Here is a 22063-nt window from a genome sequence, read left to right as displayed (position 1 = left end):
AACAGGGAGTACAAGAGGGGACTGAGCACGCACCCCTGGGGAGCTCCAGTGTTGAGGATCAGCGTAGCAGATGTGTTGCTACCTACCCTCACCACCTGGGGGTAGCCCATCAGGAAGTCCAAGATCCAGTGTGTTTAGTCCCAGGATCCTTAGCTTAGTGATGCGCTTTGAGGGTAATATAGTGTTGAATGCTGAGCTGTAGTCAATGAATAGCATTCTCACATAAGTGTTCCTTTTGTCCAGTTGGGAATGGGCTGTGTGGAGTGCAATAGAGATTGCATCATCTGTGGATCTGTTGGGGCGGTATGCAAATTGGAGTGGGTCTAGGGTTTCGGGGATAATGGTGTTGATGTGAGCCATTACCAGCCTTTCAAAGCACTTCCTGGCTACGGACGTGAGTGCTTCGGGTCTGTAGTCATTTAGGCAGGTTGCCTTCGTGTTTTGGGCACAGGGACAATGGTGGTCTGCTTGAAACATGTTGGTATTACAGACCCAATCAGGGACATGTTGAAAATGTCAGTGAAGACACCTGACAGTTGGTCAGCACATGCCCAGAGCACACGTCCAGGTAATCCGTCTGTCCCTGCGGCCTTGTGTATGTTGATCTGTTTAAAGGTCTTACTCACGTCGGCTATAGGCTCGTGTCACTGGGCAGCTCGCGACTGTGCTTCCGGGTTAGAGTCCCGCACCTTGAAAGTGACAGCTCTATCCTTTAGCTCAGTGCGAATGTTGCCTGTAATCCATAACTTCTGGTTGGGGTATGTATGTACAGTCACTGTGGGGACGACATCCTCAATGCACTTATTGATAAAGCCAGTGACTGATGTGGTTTACTCCTCAATGGCATTGGAAGAATCCCGGAACATGTTCCAGTCTGTGATAGCAAAACATCATGGAGGAGGTGGTGTTATGGTGTGGAGGTGCTTTGCTGGTAGCACTGTCTGTGATTTGTTCGGATTTCAAGGCACACTTAACCAGCATGGCTACCACAGCATTCTGCAGCGATACGCCATCCCATCTGGTTTGGGTTTAGGTGGACTATCATTTGTTTTTCAACAGGACAATGACCCAACACACCTACAGGCTGAAGAAGAAGGATAGTGAAGGAATGCAGCATCAGATGACCTGGCCTCCACAATCACCCGACCTCAACCCAATTGATATGGTTTGGGATGAGTCGGACCACGGAGTGAAGGAAAAGCAGCCAAGTGCTCAGCATATGTGGGAACTCCTTCAAGACGGTTGGAAAAGCACTCCAGGTGAAGCTGGTTTAGAGAATGTCAAGATTGTGCAAAGCTGTCTTCGAGGCAAAGGGTAACCTAGTGGTTAGAGCGTTGGACTAGTAACCGGAATGTTGCAAGTTCAAACCCCCGAGCTGACAAGGTACAAATCTGTCGTTCTGCCCTGAACAGGCAGTTAACCCACTGTTCTTAACTGACTTGCCTAGTTAAATAAAGGTAAAATAAATAAATAAAAATACATTTGAATAATATAAAATCTATAATATATTTGGATTTGTTTAACATTATTTGGTTACTACATGATTCCATATGTGTTATTTCAGAGTTTTGATGTCTTCACTATTATTCTACAATGTATACAATTTTAAAAAATAGAGAGAAAAACCCTTGAATGAGTAGGTGTTCTACTCATGTTTGACTGGTAGTGTAGCTAGCTAAGTTATTTTCAACATTGATTCGCTACTGGCTAGCTAGTTGGCTAGCTAACTGGCTATAGCAGGAAAGGATGTTCACCAGCTTATTTCTTTGTTTACACAGATGACTTCAGCCTTATTTATTTTTTTAAACGTCCTTGGCAAAATATAGCTAGCTAGCTTTCCTCGCTTGTTGGTTAGCTAATGAAGGCTGCCCTTCAATACGCACACCTGTCACCATCATTTCGCGCATCTGCGCTCATTGGACTCACCTGGACTCCTTCACATGTTTTATTGCCCCTTCTATATCTGTCTGTTCCTCAGTTTTGTTCACTGTGTACTATTTGAAGCATCAGGGAATTCTTGTTTATTGTTTTTAGTGGTGACATCGGGTTCGGGTGCCGCAGCCGGTGGAACCAGTTGTGCCTCAGCTGGCTCGTCTGGCTTCCACGCCTTAGCTGGCTCGAAAGGTTTCCATGCCTCGTTTGGATCGGCAGACTCCCATCCCATGTCATGCCTCAGCCGGCCCATCAGGCGCCCCACCTCAGCCAGCTCGTCAGGCTCCCATGCCTCAGCGGGATCATCAGGCTTTTACGCCTCAGCCGGATCGTCAGGCTCCCACGCATCCGCCGGCTCATCGGGCTCCCGCACCTCAGCCAGCTTGTCGGGCTTCTATGTGTCAGCCGGCTAGTCCAGCGCCCATGCCTCGGCTGGCCCATCAGGCTCGCCAAGGTGGGATGCCGGGTGGCACCCCTAGAGAGGGGGGTACTGTCATGCCTGCTCCCGCTTCCACTCTCTGGCTCTCGAGGGCGCCAGGCTGCCCTTCATTAAGCACACCTGTCATCATCATTACACGCATCTGCGCTCATTGGACTCACCTGGACTCCTCCATGTTGTTGATTGCACCCTCTATATCTGTCAGTTCCTCCGTTTTGTTCCCCGTGTCAGCATTATTGTCGTTATGTCGTTTTCTTCTCCCTGTCCAGATGCTGTCCGTGTTTTGTTTGATGTCCATTTTCCATTAAATGTTCACTTCCTGTACTTGCTTCTCGTCTCCAGCGTCGGTCCTTACACCAACGTTAGTTATCTTCTGACTGATCTGTGATTTCATCTGTGATATAATGTTACATTAGCTAGTTAGTTAACGTTACAGCTGCTGGATGTTAGCTAATCTAATCTACCTAATCTAATCTACCTAATGTTAGCTAATCAAAACATAACCACATTCAGCTCACTAATATATACAACATATACAGTAACTATCTATTGTAGCCTAGGTTTGTCCTCAACCACTTCTTATTAAGGCTGTCTGCTTCCTGGCTAGTGCAGGCGGTGAGTTGTTTGTGTTTCCGAGATGCTGAGCGACCGAGTTTCTGGCCTGGTTTGATAGAACTCTGAGATTTGGCTGGAAAAAAATGTTAGCGTTGTCAGAAATGCTACAAAAAGGTAGCACACCATTGTTTCTTGATGCATGGAAATGTGCATTTGAGAGCGATGAATTATAAATTCCAAAACGACTGTTGAATCTACAAACTGTGTTAATCTGGTATTTTTTAAATCCAATGGTGACTTTATGAATGCTATAAACCAATAACAAACCTCTCTGCCAATAAAAGCTGCTTTTCCATTTTTTAGCTTGAGAAATAGTTTTTTGCTAAATAGCCTTTTTTGCCTATTTTAGTGGAAATCTATTACAGTAAAGTACTTCATTGTTACCCAGAAATGATTTGATATTGATATAGAAATGGCTGTATCCGGCCTTTGAGGCTTGAATTGGAGGTGGGAATGGTTTGGGGTATGTGAGGTAAAAAATAAGTGTACTTTAGTTTGTGTGATGACAAAGTAACGTAATTGTGATTAGGTTTACAAGAATGTTAATGCTAAAAGATTGACAAAAACCTGTCAGAATTTTCTGTATATCTAGTCTATTAATATTCTAGGCCAACTTCAAACCTGGTTTCTCTCTGTAAGTTCAAAGTGAAATGATCAATATACAAGGAGTCTTGGCTCAAGGCTACAGCTCTGACAGATCCAATCTGAAAACCCTGAAGTGTTTCAGAACACTATTTGGCACATTTGTCGACATTTTCTATCACTCTGACTCCCAACAAGTACAACTTTAAGCATTAAAAGTCCCCTAGAGAGAGACAAGCACTGAAAAGAAAGAGTGCAGACATTGATCTGATTTTGTAACATTATGCAGTTCACAACAGGTCAATGGAATTCCATTAGTTTTTCTCCTCAGTCAATATCCTTCAATCTCAAGAGTGTCTGTGGAATAAGAGAGTTTCCTCCAATGGGGTGCTATCTTCAGCCAACCTACAAAATGGCTTTAGGTCAAAAGTTTGTCCAGAGCTCGGAGCTCTGCCAGCTAAAACCGTATCACTCCCGCACAGCGCTGAATCGCTAAATCAAGCATCGTGAGAGGCCCATGCCCAAGTCTGTCAGAGGTTAGTGTGGAAAAATGTAATTGCTTTAGCCTTTTTTTAAAGAGCATTTCAGTGAAGCATAGTTTAGACATCCTATCTTGGATTGTACATCCAATATGTACTGTACATTCTATAGCCCAGAGTACATGAAATAGCCACAAAATGTCCTAGTATTTAACTTGTTTGAGACATTAAGATATGATCTCGAGTTGCATTGTGTTCTTGGCATTGTTCCAAAAGAAAAATACAGGAATGTTAAATTTGATTTGAATAACCATAAGGACCCATGTTGAATGATACACTATTCATAAAAAAAGTATGTGGACACCCCTTCAAATGAGTGGATTCGGCTATTTCATCCACACCCGTTGCTGACAGGTATATAAAATCAAGGACACAGCCATGCAATCTCCATAGACAAACACTGTAAGTAGAATGGACTTACTGAAGAGCTCAATGACTTTCATCGTGGTATCATCATAGGATGCCACCTTTCCAACAAGTCATTTTGTCAAATTTCTGCCCTGTCAGAGCTGCCTCGGTCAACAGCACAATAACTGTTAGTTGGGAGCTTCATGAAATGGGTTTCCATGGCCGAGCAGCCGCACACAAGCCTAAGATCCCCATATGCAATGCCAAGCATCGGATAGAGTGGTGTAAAGCTTTTGTTCGCTAGAGTAATGAATCACGCTTCACCATCTGGTAGTCTGATTGACGAATGGCACATGCCAGGAGAACGCTACATGCCTGAGTGCATAATGCCAACTGCAAAGTTTGGTAGAGGAGGAATAATGGTCTTGGGCTGTTTTTCACAGTGCTAGCCAGACCCCTTAGATCCAGTGAAGGGAAATCTTAAGCATACAATGACATTTTAGATGTTTCTGTGCCTCCAACTTAGTGGCAACAGTTTGGGGAAGGCTCTTTGGCATTCAGGCCAAAGAGTTTCATCTACCATAAAGGCCTGACTCTACCATATAGGCCTGATTGGTGGAGTGCTGCAGAGATGGTTGACCTTCTGGAAGGTTCTCCCATCTCCACAGAGGAGAACTCTAGAGCTCTGTCAGAGTGACAATCAGGTTCTTGGTCACCTCCCTGACCAATGCCCTTCTCCCCCAATTGCTCTAGGAAGAGTCTTGGTGGTTTCAAACTTCTTCATTTTACTTTTTTTTTAACCTTAATTTAACTAGGCAAGTCAGTTAAGAACAAACTCTTATTTTCAATGGCAGCCTAGGAACAGTGCCTTGTTCAGGGGCAGAGCAACAGATTTTTACCTTGTCAGCTCGAGGATTTGATCTTGCAACCTTTCGTTTACAAGTCCAACACTCTAACCACTAAGCTACCTGCTGCCCCATGACGGCGGCTGCAGACATTTTTCGGCACCCTTCCCAAGATCTATGCCTCGACACAATCCTGTCTCGGCGCTCTACGGACAATTCCTTCGACCTCTCTGATGAGGACATTTTTAGTTGTTTAATACATTTTAGAATAAGGCTGTAACATAACAAAATGCTGAAAAAGTCAAGGGGTCTGAATACTTTACATATGCACTGTACATAGTCACATTATACACATTATACATTATATTTACATACTGTCTTTTGTTCTGAAATCGCTTCTCGACATACTGTAGATCATCCTATATAACAACTGCTGTACACACTGTACCTTTTCCTACTTCTATTCTGTCTGTAACACCATGTTTACAGTATATATATTTCTTAATCTCTTGTTACTTATTTTTTTGTTTCAGTATTATTTGTGTAATAGTATTGTACTATTAAAAATGTACTGTACTGCTGGAGCTAGGACCAAAAGCATGTAGCTGCACCTGATTTAACAGCTGCTAATCTGTGTACGCGATAAATAAACTTTGATTTGATTTATATCATAGAGAAAGCATTTGACAGAAAACTGAAAGGAGAGGAAGTAGATTGTTTGCTCAGTATTTGTGTCTACTGTTACTGGGCTGACCCTGATAAGGACTAGGGTCTCCACCCTAGCTAGTGTTATCTTACTGGACAGAGGGCTTATGTCATTGGACACTCCCAAAGCTTCGTCATCTGGTATAATAGGCGGGGCTATGGAAACATCAACATTATACATTCTCATTGCAATTTCAAACCTCCCTTTTACAGATGGTCAGAGTCTACCTCTTTTACGACCATGGATTGTAGGCTATTCTGTTTGCTGTCTCTGTTTGATGTTAAACATCTAATCAGCACTGTGGAAATATGAGGGGCGAGCGTTCCACGAAAAGAGTGCTTTTTGCATCCCGACCACATGGAGATTTCAATAAATCAGATTTTTAAAGACTTGTTAAAGTGCCAAAATTCAACAGGATTGTTTATTTTGTTGCTTTGACAAAGTCATTTCTGAAGATTATTATTTATTAAATGTGATTAATGATTAATTTACGTCTGTCTGTCCCTCATTTTAAGGTCAACCCTGTTACTTGAACTGAACTCACATTTTTACATGATGAAACTCTTCCTTTTTAAGTATTTTTTTCCAAAAGAAACATTGAAAATCTAATAGTCAAATCTAGTTCTATTTTTTTGGCCATTGTCTGGTGTTTTGTGGTGAAAAACTGAGCGGGTCGAGCATAACACGTCAACCCTGTTACCCATAGATAGGCAAGCTAGAAAGTTTTAACAATTGCATTTTTTTGGTGAAGCTTGTATTCAATTACCACTCCCTGTTGCACACAACAAGCTTCCGTTCCCCCTGTCACAAGGGGACTGATGGCTGATTTAAAAGTAAAACATCAACTCTGTTGTGGTTAACCCTGTTACTTTATTTGGCACTTAATATACACTTACAATAGTAAATGTTTTATTTAATCTCTTGATTAAACACGTGTTGTCACATCCTGATCTGTTTCATCTGTCTTTGTGATTGTCTCCACCCCCCTCCAGGTGTCACCCATCTTCCTCATTATCCCCTGTGTATATTTACCTGTGTTCTCTGTTTGTCTGTTGCCAGTTCATCTTGTTTGTTCGCGTCAACCAGTGTTTTGTGTCTCAGCTCCTGCTTTTTCCAGTCTCTCTTTTCTCGCCCTCCTGCTTTTGTCCCTTTCCTGTCCTGACTCCGAGCCCGCCTGACCACTCTGACCAGCCTGCCTGCCGACCTGTACCTTTGCCTATCTTGACCTGTCTATTGCCTGCCCCTGTTGAATTATTACTGAATTATTATTGTTTATTCGATGTGGTCTGCATCTGGATCTTACCTTCATACCTGATCTGTGTTTTTACGAAGATTAACATTTGCTCTTTATGACAGAATGTTAAAATGATGTGAAATCAAAAGTTGTTTTTGTCTAAGATACCATGAATTTGTGGAACAACCCATGAGTATTCTCATAATTGTTCACTTTTATTTGACACCTACTGCGCACAAGAACAGATTTTTTTTTTAATTGCAGATCAAAATATTTTACTTTGAATCCATTACTTAAACATAATTGACTTATTGAATTGTACAGACAATATTAATTTCCTACCATCATATGCATGATTCACTGACAGTATGTGAATCCAAGTCCAACTTTCTACTTTCTTACTTCGAGTTGGTAAATGGCTCTTGCTCTCACAGTTCTAGAGTATAAAGAGACTATTTTACATATTACCTTGGCAACTGAGTCTTTTATCATTAGTGTAATGAACAGAATTTCCTTAATAATAGTGTCACTCTATCCTCAACGTTTCGTATGTAAATCTGGCTCCTCCCTGCATTGACAGAGTTAGGGTCTTAGAAAGAGGGATTTTGTTTGCTCACACACATACCCTCATATTAACAAAACAGACCCACATATTAATATATTAACATATTAACTCAAACATACCAACATATTAACATATTAGAAAAACATACCCAATATTAATATATTAACATATTATCTCAAACACACCCCCATTTTAACTCACATACATACCCACATAATAACTCAAACATACCCCCATACTAACTCACAAACATTTCCCCACATATTAACATACTTAGCTGCTAGGAAGAAGTACCATACCTTCAGAAAGTATTCATACCCCTTGACTTTTTTGTGTTACAGCCTGAATTCAAAATTAATTAAATATTTTTTTCTCACTTATCTACACACAATACCACATAATGACAAAGTGAAAACATAATTTTAGAAATATTTGCAAATGTATTGAAAATGAAATACAGAAATATCTTATTAATGTAAGTATTCACACCCCTGAGTCAATACTTTGTAGAAGCACCTTTGTTAGTCTTTCTGGGTAAGTCTCTAAGAGCTTTCCACACCTGGATTGTGGAACATTTCAATTGAATCCATTTTAAATTCAGGCTGTAACACAGCGAAATGTGGAAAAAGTCAAGGGGTGTGAATATTTTCTGAAGGCATTCTTAACATCTTCGCTGTCTACAATTTATCAAAAGTTGCCTTTTACTTTTATTGCAGTGTTATTTCAGTATAGCTTATTGTATAATACCAATACCTATAATTTTATTGAATTAGATTTACAGTATACAGTTGTAATACATTAAAGATGCTTTTTACAACCCACCTCTACAATGGAAGTTGGCTAGGGTCAACAGCAGCACTCTGGTTGAGAACTACCACTGTGTTAGTGTGTTAGCAGGAGTCTATAAACTTCCCTTTTAGAAGTTGGAAATTGAGTTAATCTTGCTCAACTGCAACTCTCTGCTGTCATATTGATTTATTTGTTTTTGCACCTCTAAAGGAAACTTCGAGAAGAACACCTGGTTACAGTATGTCTGCAATCAATCTGATGTGAGTGAAACTGTTTGTAGGAAAATAGTACATTTTTTAATCTTACCATTTCTTGGCAGTGAAATGCTTGATCCATAACCTCATTGCACTTTTATTACCTATACATCTCTTAATTTGTCAATAACCTTCCCTTACCCCTGCAATTATTGTTTAGATTGCACAGTTACATCAATTGTTTATATGGAAGAGCATAGTATAATTAAGCAATTAGGCCCGAGGGGGTGTCTTATATTGGCCCTTATAAACTGGATGGTTTGAGCCCTGAATGCTGATTGGTTAACAGCGGTGGTATATCAGACCATATAACACAGGTATGACAAAACATTTATTTTAACTGCTGTAATTACATTGGTAACCAGTTTATAGTAGCAATAAGGCACCATGGGGGCTTGTGATATATGGCCAATATATAAGGACACAGGCCTTAGCCGTGGTATATTGGCCATATATCACACCCCCTTTGGGCTTATTGCATAAAAATATACCACGGCTAAGGGCTGTTCTTAGGCACGACATAAGGCGGATTGCCTGGATACAGCCCTTTGCCGTGGTATATTGCCCAAATTACCTGGTACATAATTTGCAACATAACAATACTGACACTGCAATTACATCATTGGCATAATGTTGCTATATATACTGTAAATTGTGACCAATGTTTTGAATAGTTAAATGAAGGTCAAATTAAAAAATAGACATGATCTTGCAAGGGTCAAGAACTTCAGTAAACTCTCGCCAGTCTCCAGTGTCTCATTGTAGAAGTGTTGAGAAAGGAGCTCGCTCTACATGGGTCTCCATGTCTTCTGGTGTCTATTGTATAGCTTCACTAAATGACAAGAAGTGGAACTCCAGCCCTGTTGTTGTGTGATAGCAGTCCCTGGGCTCCGGGGCAGCATTTGCTGCTGTCTGGTCTGTGAGAACTGGGTGAGGGGGAGTCACAGAGTGACTTAATGTCTGTCCACTTCTATTCCCCTCTTAATTTCACACACTGTTGAGTCGGCCGAGTGACTGACTGCTTATGAAGGGCTTGGTTTTTTACCAACACTGCAGGCGCTGGTGCTAGGGTGTTATAAGTCCTCCTAGCTGTTTCATTTCACTGTGTATGATCTCTACCCCGCCACTTAATTAATCATCTGATCTGTGACCCGTTCTCAGTCATCCGTGTATGATCTCTACCCCGCCACTTAATTAATCATCTGATGTGCAACCCGTTCTCAGTCATCCGTGTATGATCTCTACCCCGCCACTTAATTAATCATCTGATGTGCAACCCGTTCTCAGTCATCCGTGTATGATCTCTACCCCGCCACTTAATTAATCATCTGATGTGCGACCCGTTCTCAGTCATCCTTAATTAATAATCTGACATGTGACCCGTTCTCAGTCATCCGTGTATGATCTCTACCCCGCCACTTAATTAATCATCTGATGTGCAACCCGTTCTCAGTCATCCTTAATTAATAATCTGACATGTGACCCGTTCTCAGTCATCCGTGTATGATCTCTACCCCGCCACTTAATTAATCATCTGATGTGTGACCCGTTCTCAGTCATCCGTGTATGATCTCTACCCCGCCACTTAATTAATCATCTGATCTGTGACCCGTTCTCAGTCATCTTTATTTAATCATCTGATGTGTGATCCGTTCTCAGTCATCTTTATTTAATCATCTGATGTGTGACCCGTTGTCAGTCATCTTTATTTAATAATCTTATGTGTGACCCGTTGTCAGTCATCCTTATTTAATAATCTGATGTGTGACCCGTTGTCAGTCATCTTTATTTAATAATCTTTTGTGTGACCCGTTCTCAGTCATCCTTATTTAATAATCGGATGTGTGACCCGTTCTCAGTCATCCTTATTTAATAATCGGATGTGTGACCCATTCTCAGTCATCCTTATTTAATAATCTGATGTGTGACCCATTCTCAGCCATTCTTATTGAATAATTGGATGTGTGAGTCATTCTAAGTCATCCAGTTATCTTTCCTTGTTCATGTGACCATGTGTGCGTGTCCACCTGCTGCTGTGTGTGTGTCACTGCAATGTCTGCGAAAGAGCATATTTCCCGATTTCCCTGGAAGTGTGTGTGTGTGTGTTCATGTGAGAGAGAGAGAAAGATACAGATAGTATCCAGCAACTCTCTAAAAGGCTCTTAGCACCTCATCGTCCCACGTGTGCTCAGCCTTCCAATCAATAGTCCTCCACTATTCCATTATGTATTTAGTCTCACACACTTTTCAGGTTTCAGACAGAAAACATGGTCACCTAGCTCAAAAAAATAATAGAGTTTTGCCCTGATTTCCCACCAAAGTGGGAGATTTGATAACCCTATGAGAATGTTACTAACGGACTCCGTGATTATCTGAGTGCATGACTGTTCCAGCAGTCGACCGCTCTACATCGCTGCCTTGCCAAAGTCGAAATTGTTTGGCTCGACAACATCAACAAAGGACTTTAAGTCCTCCTAGCTGCATCATTTCACTGTGTATGATCTCTACCATGCCACTTAATTAATAACCTGATGTGTGATCCGTTCTCAGTCATCCTTATTTAATAATCGGATGTGTGACCCGTTCTCAGTCATCCTTATTGAATAATCTGATGTGTGATCCGTTCTCAGTCATCCTTATTTAATAATCGGATGTGTGACCCGTTGTCAGTCATCCTTATTTAATAATCGGATGTGTGACCCGTTCTCAGTCATCCTTATTTAATAATCGGATGTGTGACCCGTTGTCAGTTATCCTTATTTAATAATCGGATGTGTGATCCGTTCTCAGTCATCCTTATTTAATAATCGGATGTGTGACCCGTTCTCAGTCATCCTTATTTAATAATTGGATGTGTGACCCGTTCTCAGTCATCCTTATTTAATAATCTGATGTGTGACCCATTCTCAGCCATTCTTATTTAATAATCGGATGTGTGAGTCATTCTAAGTCATCCATTTATCTTTCCTTGTTCATGTGACCATGTGTGCGTGTCCACCTGCCGCTGTGTGTGTGTCACTGCAATGTCTGCGAAAGAGCATATTTCCCTGGAAGTGTGTGTGTGTGTGTGTTCATGTAAGAGAGAAAAAAAGATACAGATAGTATCCAGCAACTCTCTAAAAGGCTCTTAGCACCTCATCGTCCCACGTGTGCTCAGCCTTCCAATCAATAGTCCTCCACTATTCCATTATGTATTTAGTCTCACACACTTTTCAGGTTTCAGACAGAAAACATGGTCACCTCGCTCAAAAAAACAATAGAGTTTTGCCCTGATTCCCACCAAAGTGGGAGATTTGATAACCCTATGAGAATGTTACTAACGGACTCCGTGATTATCTGAGTGCATGACTGTTCCAGCACTACATCGCTGCCTTGCCAAAGTTTGGCTTGAGTTTGACAACATCAACAAAGGACTTTGCCAACGCAGAGGGAGAATGGCACTCGAGCTACTTTACATTATCATGCGATGATTGGCATTTCCTTCTCAGATCCGGCAGGGTGTTATTTGTTTGTATTACCTGTTTGGAAAATCCACCCAGAACCATACAGGGAAGAGGACCATACGGTAATGCATTAGGAACATTCACTCCATTGCAGATAGCATAGTAAATAAAATTGTCTGTGCATGGAACAGCACAGTGGATTGAAACACCACTTCTTCTAGGTCACAGGAATAAATAAGGTAAATCACAGTGTGGTAATAAGGTTTCTGTCACTATTTCCTTGGACGAGAGGCCCTTATCAGGATCGAAAACACCGTAGCCATTTTGTTTGCAGGGTATAAATAACATTACGCTGGTCATGTAACCAGATAAGCTGTTTTATAAAAATATGAACTGACTTCACAGGTTCTGACAAGTAGCTGGTATTCCATCAAAATAATTTGTTTTAGATAGAGACAGAAGGAAATGTATATTTTTTGCACTCTGAGATATGAGGAGGAAGTAGTGTTGGGAGTTTTCCCTGATGATACTGAGAAAATGTCAAGGTCATGATGATGTTGAATGATGAAATGAACGTGTTCTCCCATCAGAAGGATCTCCAGTTTATTCAGTTGAAGATTTTTGGTGTAAATGTGACTTCACGGTGTGAAAATACCCATATATTTAACCAGAGCGTAAGTGGGAGCATATTGGAATGCAAAGGTGTGTGTGCATGTGTGTATGCATGTGTGTGCGTGTGTGCATGTTTCTTTCTGTCCCCTCAGGCAGCATGACCCCTGTGTTTGTGTTCTCCTTCTCCCAGTGATAAACCACAGTGTTACAGGCCCAGCCTCCTGTGAGGGGAGAAGCTCCTTGCAATCGGCTTCTTTAACAGGAGGGAAAGCAGTGTCTGCCCCCGTGATTTGTTATTCAGTGAACCGCGTCGCCAGAGAAATGGATTTACTTCGTGTGCCCTTCGCAGAGGAATTAAGGTCCGCCCCAACCTCGGAGATGCCATTTGCGACGCAGGGCGCGATTGTTAATACTCCACTGAGAGAAAAGCGGGCGGATAAAAATTCATACCTATTTGGAATTCCAGTGGTACTGTGATGGGGTGTGGAGATGAAAGGCAAGGGTCTCTGGATTAAGAAAGCAGAGGGAGTTAGGGAGAGCTCTGTTAAAGTCTTCGCTTTTCTCCTTTCAAAGATTCACATTTTTACCATTCCGAAGTTTAGCAGTGCTTCTACTTCTGCTGTGTGGTAGAACTGAATGTAACCCGACCAGAGTCAGACTGTAAAGTAGGGGTCTCCCCACAACTAGAGCAGGTATCTCCAACTCTGGTCTTGGACAGCTACTGGAGACCATCAATAGTTGATGATTTGAAACAGGTGTGTTAGTTCTGGCATAGCCTCTTGTGACATATGAATTGAATAGCTGCTGTGTGTGCACACAAGATTTGGCTGTTGAGGCTAAGATTAGTGCCGGGATGGAATAAAAAGCCTGCCCAGTCTCTTTCCAGGACAAGAGTTGGAGATCCATGCTGTAGAGTGTCTATATGAGCTGTGACTCAATGTAAATATTGAACCGTTATAAAAGGGGAGGTGTTGTTGCAGTAACCATAGAAACAGAATTACTAGAATGGACGTTCCCATTCAAGTCAATGTTCCGTGATAGGTGGGAGGCGTATTTAGGGAAGACAAGCAGGATGTTCAACATTCCAATAATTATATTTTTGTGGTGGTAACCTTTGACCTTTTGAATGAGTGAGGCCTCAAGAATATGATCATAGATACATCCAATAATCATTGAAGCATGGGAGGAGGCAATATGTGTTATGACATGTACTGGAACAAAATGGCATTATCATTTAATGGTTCCCTCAACATAAGCGTGTTCACTGTATGTTTTTCAAATGCATTAAATTTGATGTAATAATTTCACAGTTCTGCTCCGAGAGGATTGAAATTGAAAGGTTAATGTTATGCTTGGAAACCCTCACTATCTGTATAGCCTCAAAACCCATCCTTCTCTCACATACCATGTTGTACATCTCAGTGAAATGTATTTTCAGACATGCAACAACAAGCAAGGGAAATGAAGAGTGTTTAATTTGTCCATTGTACGTCTATGAAACCATGTACATTTTCAGGATCATGGACGTTTGAAAAAGGTGTAGCTTTGTGTATCAAATGTAGTGTACCATTTCTAGCTTTTGTGATGCCGCCATGTTGTATCTATAAGTCTCAAGCTTTAACAGTTGACTTTCAAGCATAGAAGGTGGCTACATTTGGAATATTGAGTGGGATAGTAATTATTTGGGTAAGAGTTGAAGTTTGTAATGATCCTCGTTAAAAACAAGGCAGGATTATGAAGAATTAGACTTCCGTGCAGGGCGGCAAATTGATGAGGGTGGCATTTTCCGAGCTAAACTGACCAAGATGCAACTCCAACAGCACACAGCACCTCACATTATTCTGCCTAAAAACAATGATGACTTCTCTCACCCATTGGCATATGGGCTATTTAGGTGAGCGCTGATGCCTCCCCATTATTAGCAGTTCTGCAGGGGCGCTAAATATTTAGCTTATCCATGTCCAGTTGCCACGCGCCTCCACCAATGATCCGTCAAAGTCATCTAACATAAATAATGAATCCTATAGGCCTACAATAGAAAGAGTAGTAGCCTACAGTATGTCTTTTTTCTGTAGCCATTCAGACTGGAGACCAAATTTATGATAATGTAATGAGACAGACAGTTTTTACATCACGCACTTGTCTCTGATCAAATAGCCTAAATCAGGGTTCCCCAATTGGCGGTCCGCCAAATTATTTGCAATTATTGTTTTGGCCCCCATACCATCCGTTTAATTGATGATCTCTGGCCTAAATGGTGTCCTATCGAATAAAAAATGCACTTCGATGGAAATAGGACTTAGCATGTTAACAAACACCATATCATAAAAACAGGACAGGTCAAAATGACATGGACAATATGGAATGAAATTAGGTTACCCACGACTGGTTTCCGGGAGTTTCACTCTGTGCTAAATTGTCATGATAATCCGTGATCTCAAGTTTGTATTCGTACATTTTGGATGAGCAGATCATACCGAAGACGATAATACTTCTGCATTTCCTGCTGTATAAACACATTGATTCTCATGCAAATAGGGTCAAGATAACTCCTGATAAATGTGGGTAGCTGATATTCAGGTCTTAAATAGCCAAATTGATTAGTCTTAAGCCTTTGTCAGGAATCACGACTAATAAAGCCAATGCAAAAGCATGTTTTACAAACTGTACCACCTTGATGGGCATTCATAAAATTGCTTAGTTTGCTGACATTATACACTATACCTGTTTTGCAGTGATTTTTTTGTCTTGCCTAGGGTGGCAGAGCATCCAAGACTGGGCTTAGTTCAAAGTATTTATTTTCTTTGGTTTTAGACATATCCATCTGAACTTTGTGGTTGAGTTGTGCCACAGGAGACTACAGAGAAAAGGGAAAATGCAACAAAACATTTCCATTGTGAAATCACGATAGGGCTCCAAATACATCACCTTGTTCAAAGTTGACAAAACTGTCGGTAAGGGCACAAAAGTTCAAACTTCTTTTCCAGTTTAGTGTGTGTGTGTGTGTGTGTGTGTGTGTGTGTGTGTGTGTGTGTGTGTGTGTGTGTGTGTGTGTGTGTGTGTGTGTGTATTTGCCCCATCTAATGGTGCTCACCACAAGCCATTATTCTTCTTCCAGTGGAAGAGTCTCTTCATCGCAGTTTACTCTGAACACCACAATTCAAAGAGGCCTCATCCTGGCTTACAAAACATCACAACAGCCTGGTTCAAATGGGACATTCTTAACGTTTGTCTATATGACTTTGGAGGTTTACAGTCAGGGTTCTATGTAATTCAACTGTAATAGGGTGAATTGGGGGAGTTGAATTGTTTTCTCATCATGTTGAGACAGAAAAAGCCCGGGGAGGAAGACATATGCGCCTGTAGCTTCCTAAACTCCATAAGCCCTAAATTGACCCACTATGGCTTTTTTTTTTCTACAAGAGCTTTATGTCATTATCACCCTGTGTTGTCCACCTTTATAATGTTCGATTTTAGCTTTGTACCAAACTTCAACAAATATCCTTTTGTATGGTAGCTCAAGGCTTCAGCCTCAGAATTCTGATGGAATGCTTTGGAATGTTTGGAACAGACATATCAGTAGGATAAGTATGTCTACTACGACCACATCTAAATATTTATGTCTGTCAAAATGTTGCCATAATAAGACTTTCCCCTTCTATGACAAGGAAAACTGAAGGAATAGTGACTTGTAAATTAACACCACCCAGTGGTAGTAGGGAGTAGTGAACAAACGCAAGATCAAACAATGCCACTGTCCAAGCTTCTTTCAAGATACCGCATCTCATTACAGTGATGAAGTTGAGTGAGTCTGCTCAGCCTAACCCCCCTCTCTCACTATTCAGCCTACAATCATGGAGAAGGACTTCAGATATGATCACAGCTTACAGTACATTTCTGTGATAGGTGGACTGGCAGCTATATTTAGTGTGCCCATAGGAGTAAAGCAGGAAATAAATGCAGGAAGTTTAGCATTCAGATTGCCGTGGTTGAGGGGGTTTGGCCCTTCTAGTTATTCTATTTCTATGGTGTTACATGATTTAACAGGATCCTGAAATATTACCTGTCAGAAGATGTTCTCTGGCCAGATCTGATAGAATACATCTTAAGAGGCACTTCCAGCCCAGGTGTCTGTGCCCTACAAACGTTCCAGGGCATACTGCCAACCGTGACTTTCTTTGATACTTCATTTATCACTGTTAAGTCAATATGTCATTTCACAAATTATTATTGTAATACACTGTACATCCCACAAATGGCTACCCTCCATCTTATGCCTGTTGAATTAAAAGCACATTCCTAACCATTCATTTATATTCTCTAATACCCTCTCCTTCTTAGAGGTGTACATACTACAGTACACTAAATAGGGCCACCCATAGTGGAACCATTGATTATGTGGATTGATTGGTTGTCCTGCTCTCAGACACTGAGTGGTGATGAAAGAAGTTCTCCCTGCTGAAGATAATGTGGATGGATTGGGACCAGAGTGATGCAGTGGTACTTATACTGGATGCTACAGCAGAGTCTGAGAGCTGGAACACAACACCATCGGGAGACAGATAACTAACTCCCCACAGTCAATTTAACATGTGACCAGAGTGGAGGTGGTCAGGCTGGTAAAGACCAGGGGGATGTGGTCAGGCTGGTAAAGACCAGAGGGGATGTGGTCAGGCTGGTAAAGACCAGGGGGATGTGGTCAGGCTGGTAAAGACCAGAGTGGAGGTGGTCAGGCTGGTAAAGACCAGGGGGATGTGGTCAGGCTGGTAAAGACCAGAGTGGAGGTGGTCAGGCTGGTAAAGACCAGGGGGATGTGGTCAGGCTGGTAAAGACCAGAGTGGAGGTGGTCAGGCTGGTAAAGACCAGGGGGATGTGGTCAGGCTGGTAAAGACCAGGGGGATGTGGTCAGGCTGGTAAAGACCAGGGGGATGTGGTCAGGCTGGTAAAGACCAGAGTGGAGGTGGTCAGGCTGGTAAAGACCAGGGGGATGTGGTCAGGCTGGTAAAGACCAGAGTGGAGGTGGTCAGGCTGGTAAAGACCAGGGGGATGTGGTCAGGCTGGTAAAGACCAGAGTGGAGGTGGTCAGGCTGGTAAAGACCAGAGTGGAGGTGGTCAGGCTGGTAAAGACCAGAGTGGAGGTAGTCAGGCTGGTAAAGACCAGGGGGATGTGGTCAGGCTGGTAAAGACCCGAGTGGAGGTGGTCAGGCTGGTAAAGACCAGAGTGGAGGTGGTCAGGCTGGTAAAGACCAGAGTGGAGGTGATCAGGCTGGTAAAGACCAGAGTGGAGGTGGTCAGGCTGGTAAAGACCAGGGGGATGTGGTCAGGCTGGTAAAGACCAGGGGGATGTGGTCAGGCTGGTAAAGACCAGGGGGATATGATCAGGCTGGTAAAGACCAGGGGGATGTGGTCAGGCTGGTAAAGACCAGAGTGGATGTGATCAGGCTGGTAAAGACCAGAGTGGAGGTGGTCAGGCTGCTAAAGCCCAGGGGGATGTGGTCAGGCTGGTAAATACCAGGGGGATGTGGTCAGGCTGGTAAAGACCAGAGTGGATGTGATCAGGCTGGTAGACCAGAGTGGAGGTGGTCAGGCTGCTAAAGCCCAGGGGGATGTGGTCAGGCTGGTAAAGACCAGAGTGGATGTGGTCAGGCTGGTAAAGACCAGAGTGGAGGTAGTCAGGCTGGTAAAGACCAGGGGGATGTGGTCAGGCTGGTAAAGACCAGAGTGGATGTGATCAGGCTGGTAAAGACCAGAGTGGAGGTGGTCAGGCTGCTAAAGCCCAGGGGGATGTGGTCAGGCTGGTAAAGACCAGAGTGGATGTGGTCAGGCTGCTAAAGACCAGAGTGGAGGTGGTCAGGCTGGTCAAGACCAGAGTGGAGGTGGTCAGGCTGGTAAAGACCAGAGTGAAGGTGGTCAGGCTGCTAAAGACCAGAGTGGAGGTGGTCAAGCTCGTAAAGACCAGATTGGAGGTGGTCAAGCTGGTAAAGACCAGAGTGGAGGTGGTCAGGCTGCTAAAGCCCAGAGGGGATGTGGTCAGGCTGGTCAAGACCAGAGTGGAGGTGGTCAGGCTGGTAAAGACCAGAGTGGAGGTGGTCAGGCTGCTAAAGCCCAGAGGGGATGTGGTCAGGCTGCTAAAGCCCAGAGTGGAAGTGGTCAAGCTGGTAAAGACCAGAGTGGAGGTAGTCAGGCTGGTAAATACCAGAGTGGAGGTGGTCAGACTGGTAAAGACCAGAGTGGAGGTGGTCAGGCTGCTAAAGCCCAGAGGGGATGTGGTCAGGCTGGTAAAGCCCAGAGGGGATGTGGTCAGGCTGGTAAAGCCCAGAGGGGATGTGGTCAGGCTGGTAAAGCCCAGAGGGGATGTGGTCAGGCTGGTAAAGACCAGAGTGGAACAGTCCAGGTACTATAGAGTGTATCTCAAATGGCAGCCCATATTCCCTTAGCAGTTCACTATTTTTGACCAGGGCCCATAGAGATCTAAAAGGAATAGGGTGCCATTTGGGACGGATCCTAAGTAATTAACCTGGGCCTCAGACTCCCCATCAATTACAGCTGATATCTGTTCATTGGGAGCCACTGAAGCTGAGCACTCTCTACTTGACTGTTATTTTAGCAGGTGACTCACCCCACATGAAATAATATTACAATGTACTAAAGTCTAGTACATTACTGTAGTATACTGTAAGTGATGAGATATCAGTTCCTACAGGTCATGAAAAAAATGCTCTTTTAGTATTTCTCCAGTAGGTTTACTGAAGGAGAAAGGGTCCACTTCTATGTCAAAGATAATAAAATAAAAACAATAAGGTAAATACTACAGTTCTCTCTGCAAATACACTACAGTAAATGCTACAGTATGCTACAATCCTAAAAATAATACATGAATTATTATAGTATATACTACAGTTTTATTTTACTACTGTATTTATACTATAGTTAACTGTAAATACTACAGTATTCACTGTAGTGTTTTTGCTGACTTTAGTCTGCAAAAACATTACAGTGTATATTCTACAGTAAAGTCTGCAAAAACCCTACAGTGAATACTATAGTATTTATACCGTAGTATACTATAGTATTTCATGCGGGACAAGTGGATAGTGATGGGTACATGCTGTGTTTATGGTTGAATAATGTACGAGAGCTTTGTTTGTTTGAGTATTCACAATGCTATCATTTAGTTTTGTTTATCTCTCTCTCTCTCTCTCTCTGTGCAAATCTGTTGACTGTTTTCCCCTATTTAGAGCTATTCAGCTGATTTTGTCTCTGCTTACTCAATTTGAGTAGAAAAAACATGAACTCAAAAGCTGTTTACCAAGTACTGCATGCAAAGGAGGATATACAAGTTTAAAACAGAACAGGGCTTGCTTGCCTCCGAAAACGCTGTTTTGGGAAGTGGATCTTTTCTTCTTAAGGTTTGGTTTGTTGGTTTGTTTCCCCACTTTCAGACAGCCTCACTCCGAGTACCGATTCTCTATTTTAAAGAACCACAGACGGAATCAACTTGACCTAGCACGAGAATTTCATAACATTCTGGGCTCAGTCCTGAATACCAGGAGCTGAGGGGTTGGCGTGTCTGAGAATACAATTCTACTTAATTTTATATGACTGGAGATATTACAATAATATTTTGTTTATGCCACACAAAATGACAAGCTACTCTGACATTGACACTGAGATCAATAAAATGAACGACCCATGTCTGAAATGCAACCAATAGCATAGGCCAATGAAAGTGTGGATACACAGATCTTAGGCCTACAATATGAGGGAATTATAGTCCACCAGCTTTTCAGTGGCACTCACTTATCCAAACTGTTTTTCCGCGCAATTATATTTTGAAATATTGCATAACACCTTTTAGCTTCTCCTTCTGTTCATTGACAGCCACAACTCAACAATCAGCTGTTTGATATTTGCCGTGCAGGCTCCCCAATTGCGGGATTCCTAACTGTACGCTCCTAATGTGACAAAACACAATCTACAGCAATTTTTTTTTTATTTTACCCCTTTTTCGTGGTATCCAATTGTTGTAGTAGCTACTATCTTGTCTCATTGCTACAACTCCCGTAAGGGCTCGGGAGAGACGAAGGCTGAATGTCATGCGTCCTCCGATACACAACCCAACCAGCCGCACTGCTTCTTAACACAGCGCGCATCCAACCCGGAAGCCAGCCGCACCAATGTGTCGGAGGCTACACCGTGCCCCTGGCAACCTTGGCTAGCGCGCACTGCGCCCGGCCCGCCACAGGAGGCCGGTTACGACAGAGCCTGGGCGCGAACCCAGGGACTCTGATGGCACAGCTGGTGCTGCAGTACAGCGCCCTTAACCACTGCGCCAATTTTTTTAATAAGCTATTGATCCTCTGTGGCTAAAATATGCTCTCCGGTGTGGTATTTTCCAATATTTCATTTATTTCTATAGATACATTAGTAATTATATAACTTGGTAAATCAATTTATCTGCAGCACTTCCAGCACCACTTCCTGAGGTGTTATGTTTTCTTCCATGCACTGTGCTCTCCCCAAGGCCAAATAATCAACACTTCTTATTATTAATTCAAATGGATTTTAGTCAGTAATCCCATATGAGGTTATTGTGTAGGTAGGCCTACTGTTACAATAATATTCTAAATAATACAATTACAAGATAATAAATTCAGTTATCCAATGAATCCAATGGGCTAGTGGTTTCAGCTATATTATTATTGAAACGATGTAGGCCTTATGACCTTTTTAACCAATAATAAAATATGTAAAATGACTTGAATATTCTATGGGAAGAGTGTAAAATGTAAATTTGCATCAGAAATGTATTGGAAAGTTCAGAAAAACATCAGGGAAGGCTATAGGCCTAACATGTTTGTGGATAGAGAAGATCTGCATTGCTTTCAATTCCTAGACTAATGATCATGACCACTCACCTTAACATTTCCTAGCCTAATTGTAACCAAATATCCAAACGGAGATTCATTCAAAACAAAAATCTGACATTGATTGATTGATCAAGACGAATTCCAATGCTTGTTCATTGCAGCACAATGACACTGGCTCAATCAAACAGAGCTGGAATTATCAGATGACTACAAATGGCAAATGCTTTACACTTATTCTAACCAGTGGTGGAGTGCTGTTGGTTTACCATAGCACCATTTTTTTTATTATT

The 22063-nt window shown here is 42.2% G+C and overlaps 2 protein-coding genes across 2 annotated transcripts in view; both read left to right on the top strand.

The window, feature by feature from the left end:
• Window positions 1-1063: 1063 nt before the first annotated feature.
• LOC110487751 (sericin-1-like) lies at window positions 1064-2345 on the top strand. The gene is made up of 2 exons (XM_036943626.1): window positions 1064-1100; window positions 2035-2345. Exons 1-2 carry the CDS (start codon window positions 1064-1066, stop codon window positions 2343-2345), a joined length of 348 nt encoding a protein of 115 aa, XP_036799521.1.
• Window positions 2346-8477: 6132 nt separating this feature from the next.
• LOC110489013 (B-cell linker protein) overlaps window positions 8478-22063 on the top strand; it is a 35709-nt gene continuing 22123 nt past the window's right edge. Inside the window, exon 1 of the mRNA XM_021561551.2 lies at window positions 8478-8854. The gene's annotated coding sequence lies outside the window, so the exon portion shown is untranslated. The remainder of the gene's footprint in view (window positions 8855-22063) is intronic.

Source organism: Oncorhynchus mykiss, chromosome 14, assembly GCF_013265735.2.
Source record: "Oncorhynchus mykiss isolate Arlee chromosome 14, USDA_OmykA_1.1, whole genome shotgun sequence".
In the NCBI taxonomy this organism is placed as follows: Eukaryota; Metazoa; Chordata; class Actinopteri; order Salmoniformes; family Salmonidae; genus Oncorhynchus; species Oncorhynchus mykiss.
This window is presented reverse-complemented; position numbering and strand designations above follow the sequence as displayed.

Coding starts and splice junctions, on each gene's coding strand:
- LOC110487751 (XM_036943626.1), top strand. CDS start 1,064: ATGACCCAACACACCTACAGGCTGAAGAAGAAGGATA. Junction 1,101..2,034: donor CAGGCTGAAGAAGAAGGATA/GTGAAGGAATGC, acceptor TATTGTTTTTAG/TGGTGACATCGGGTTCGGGT.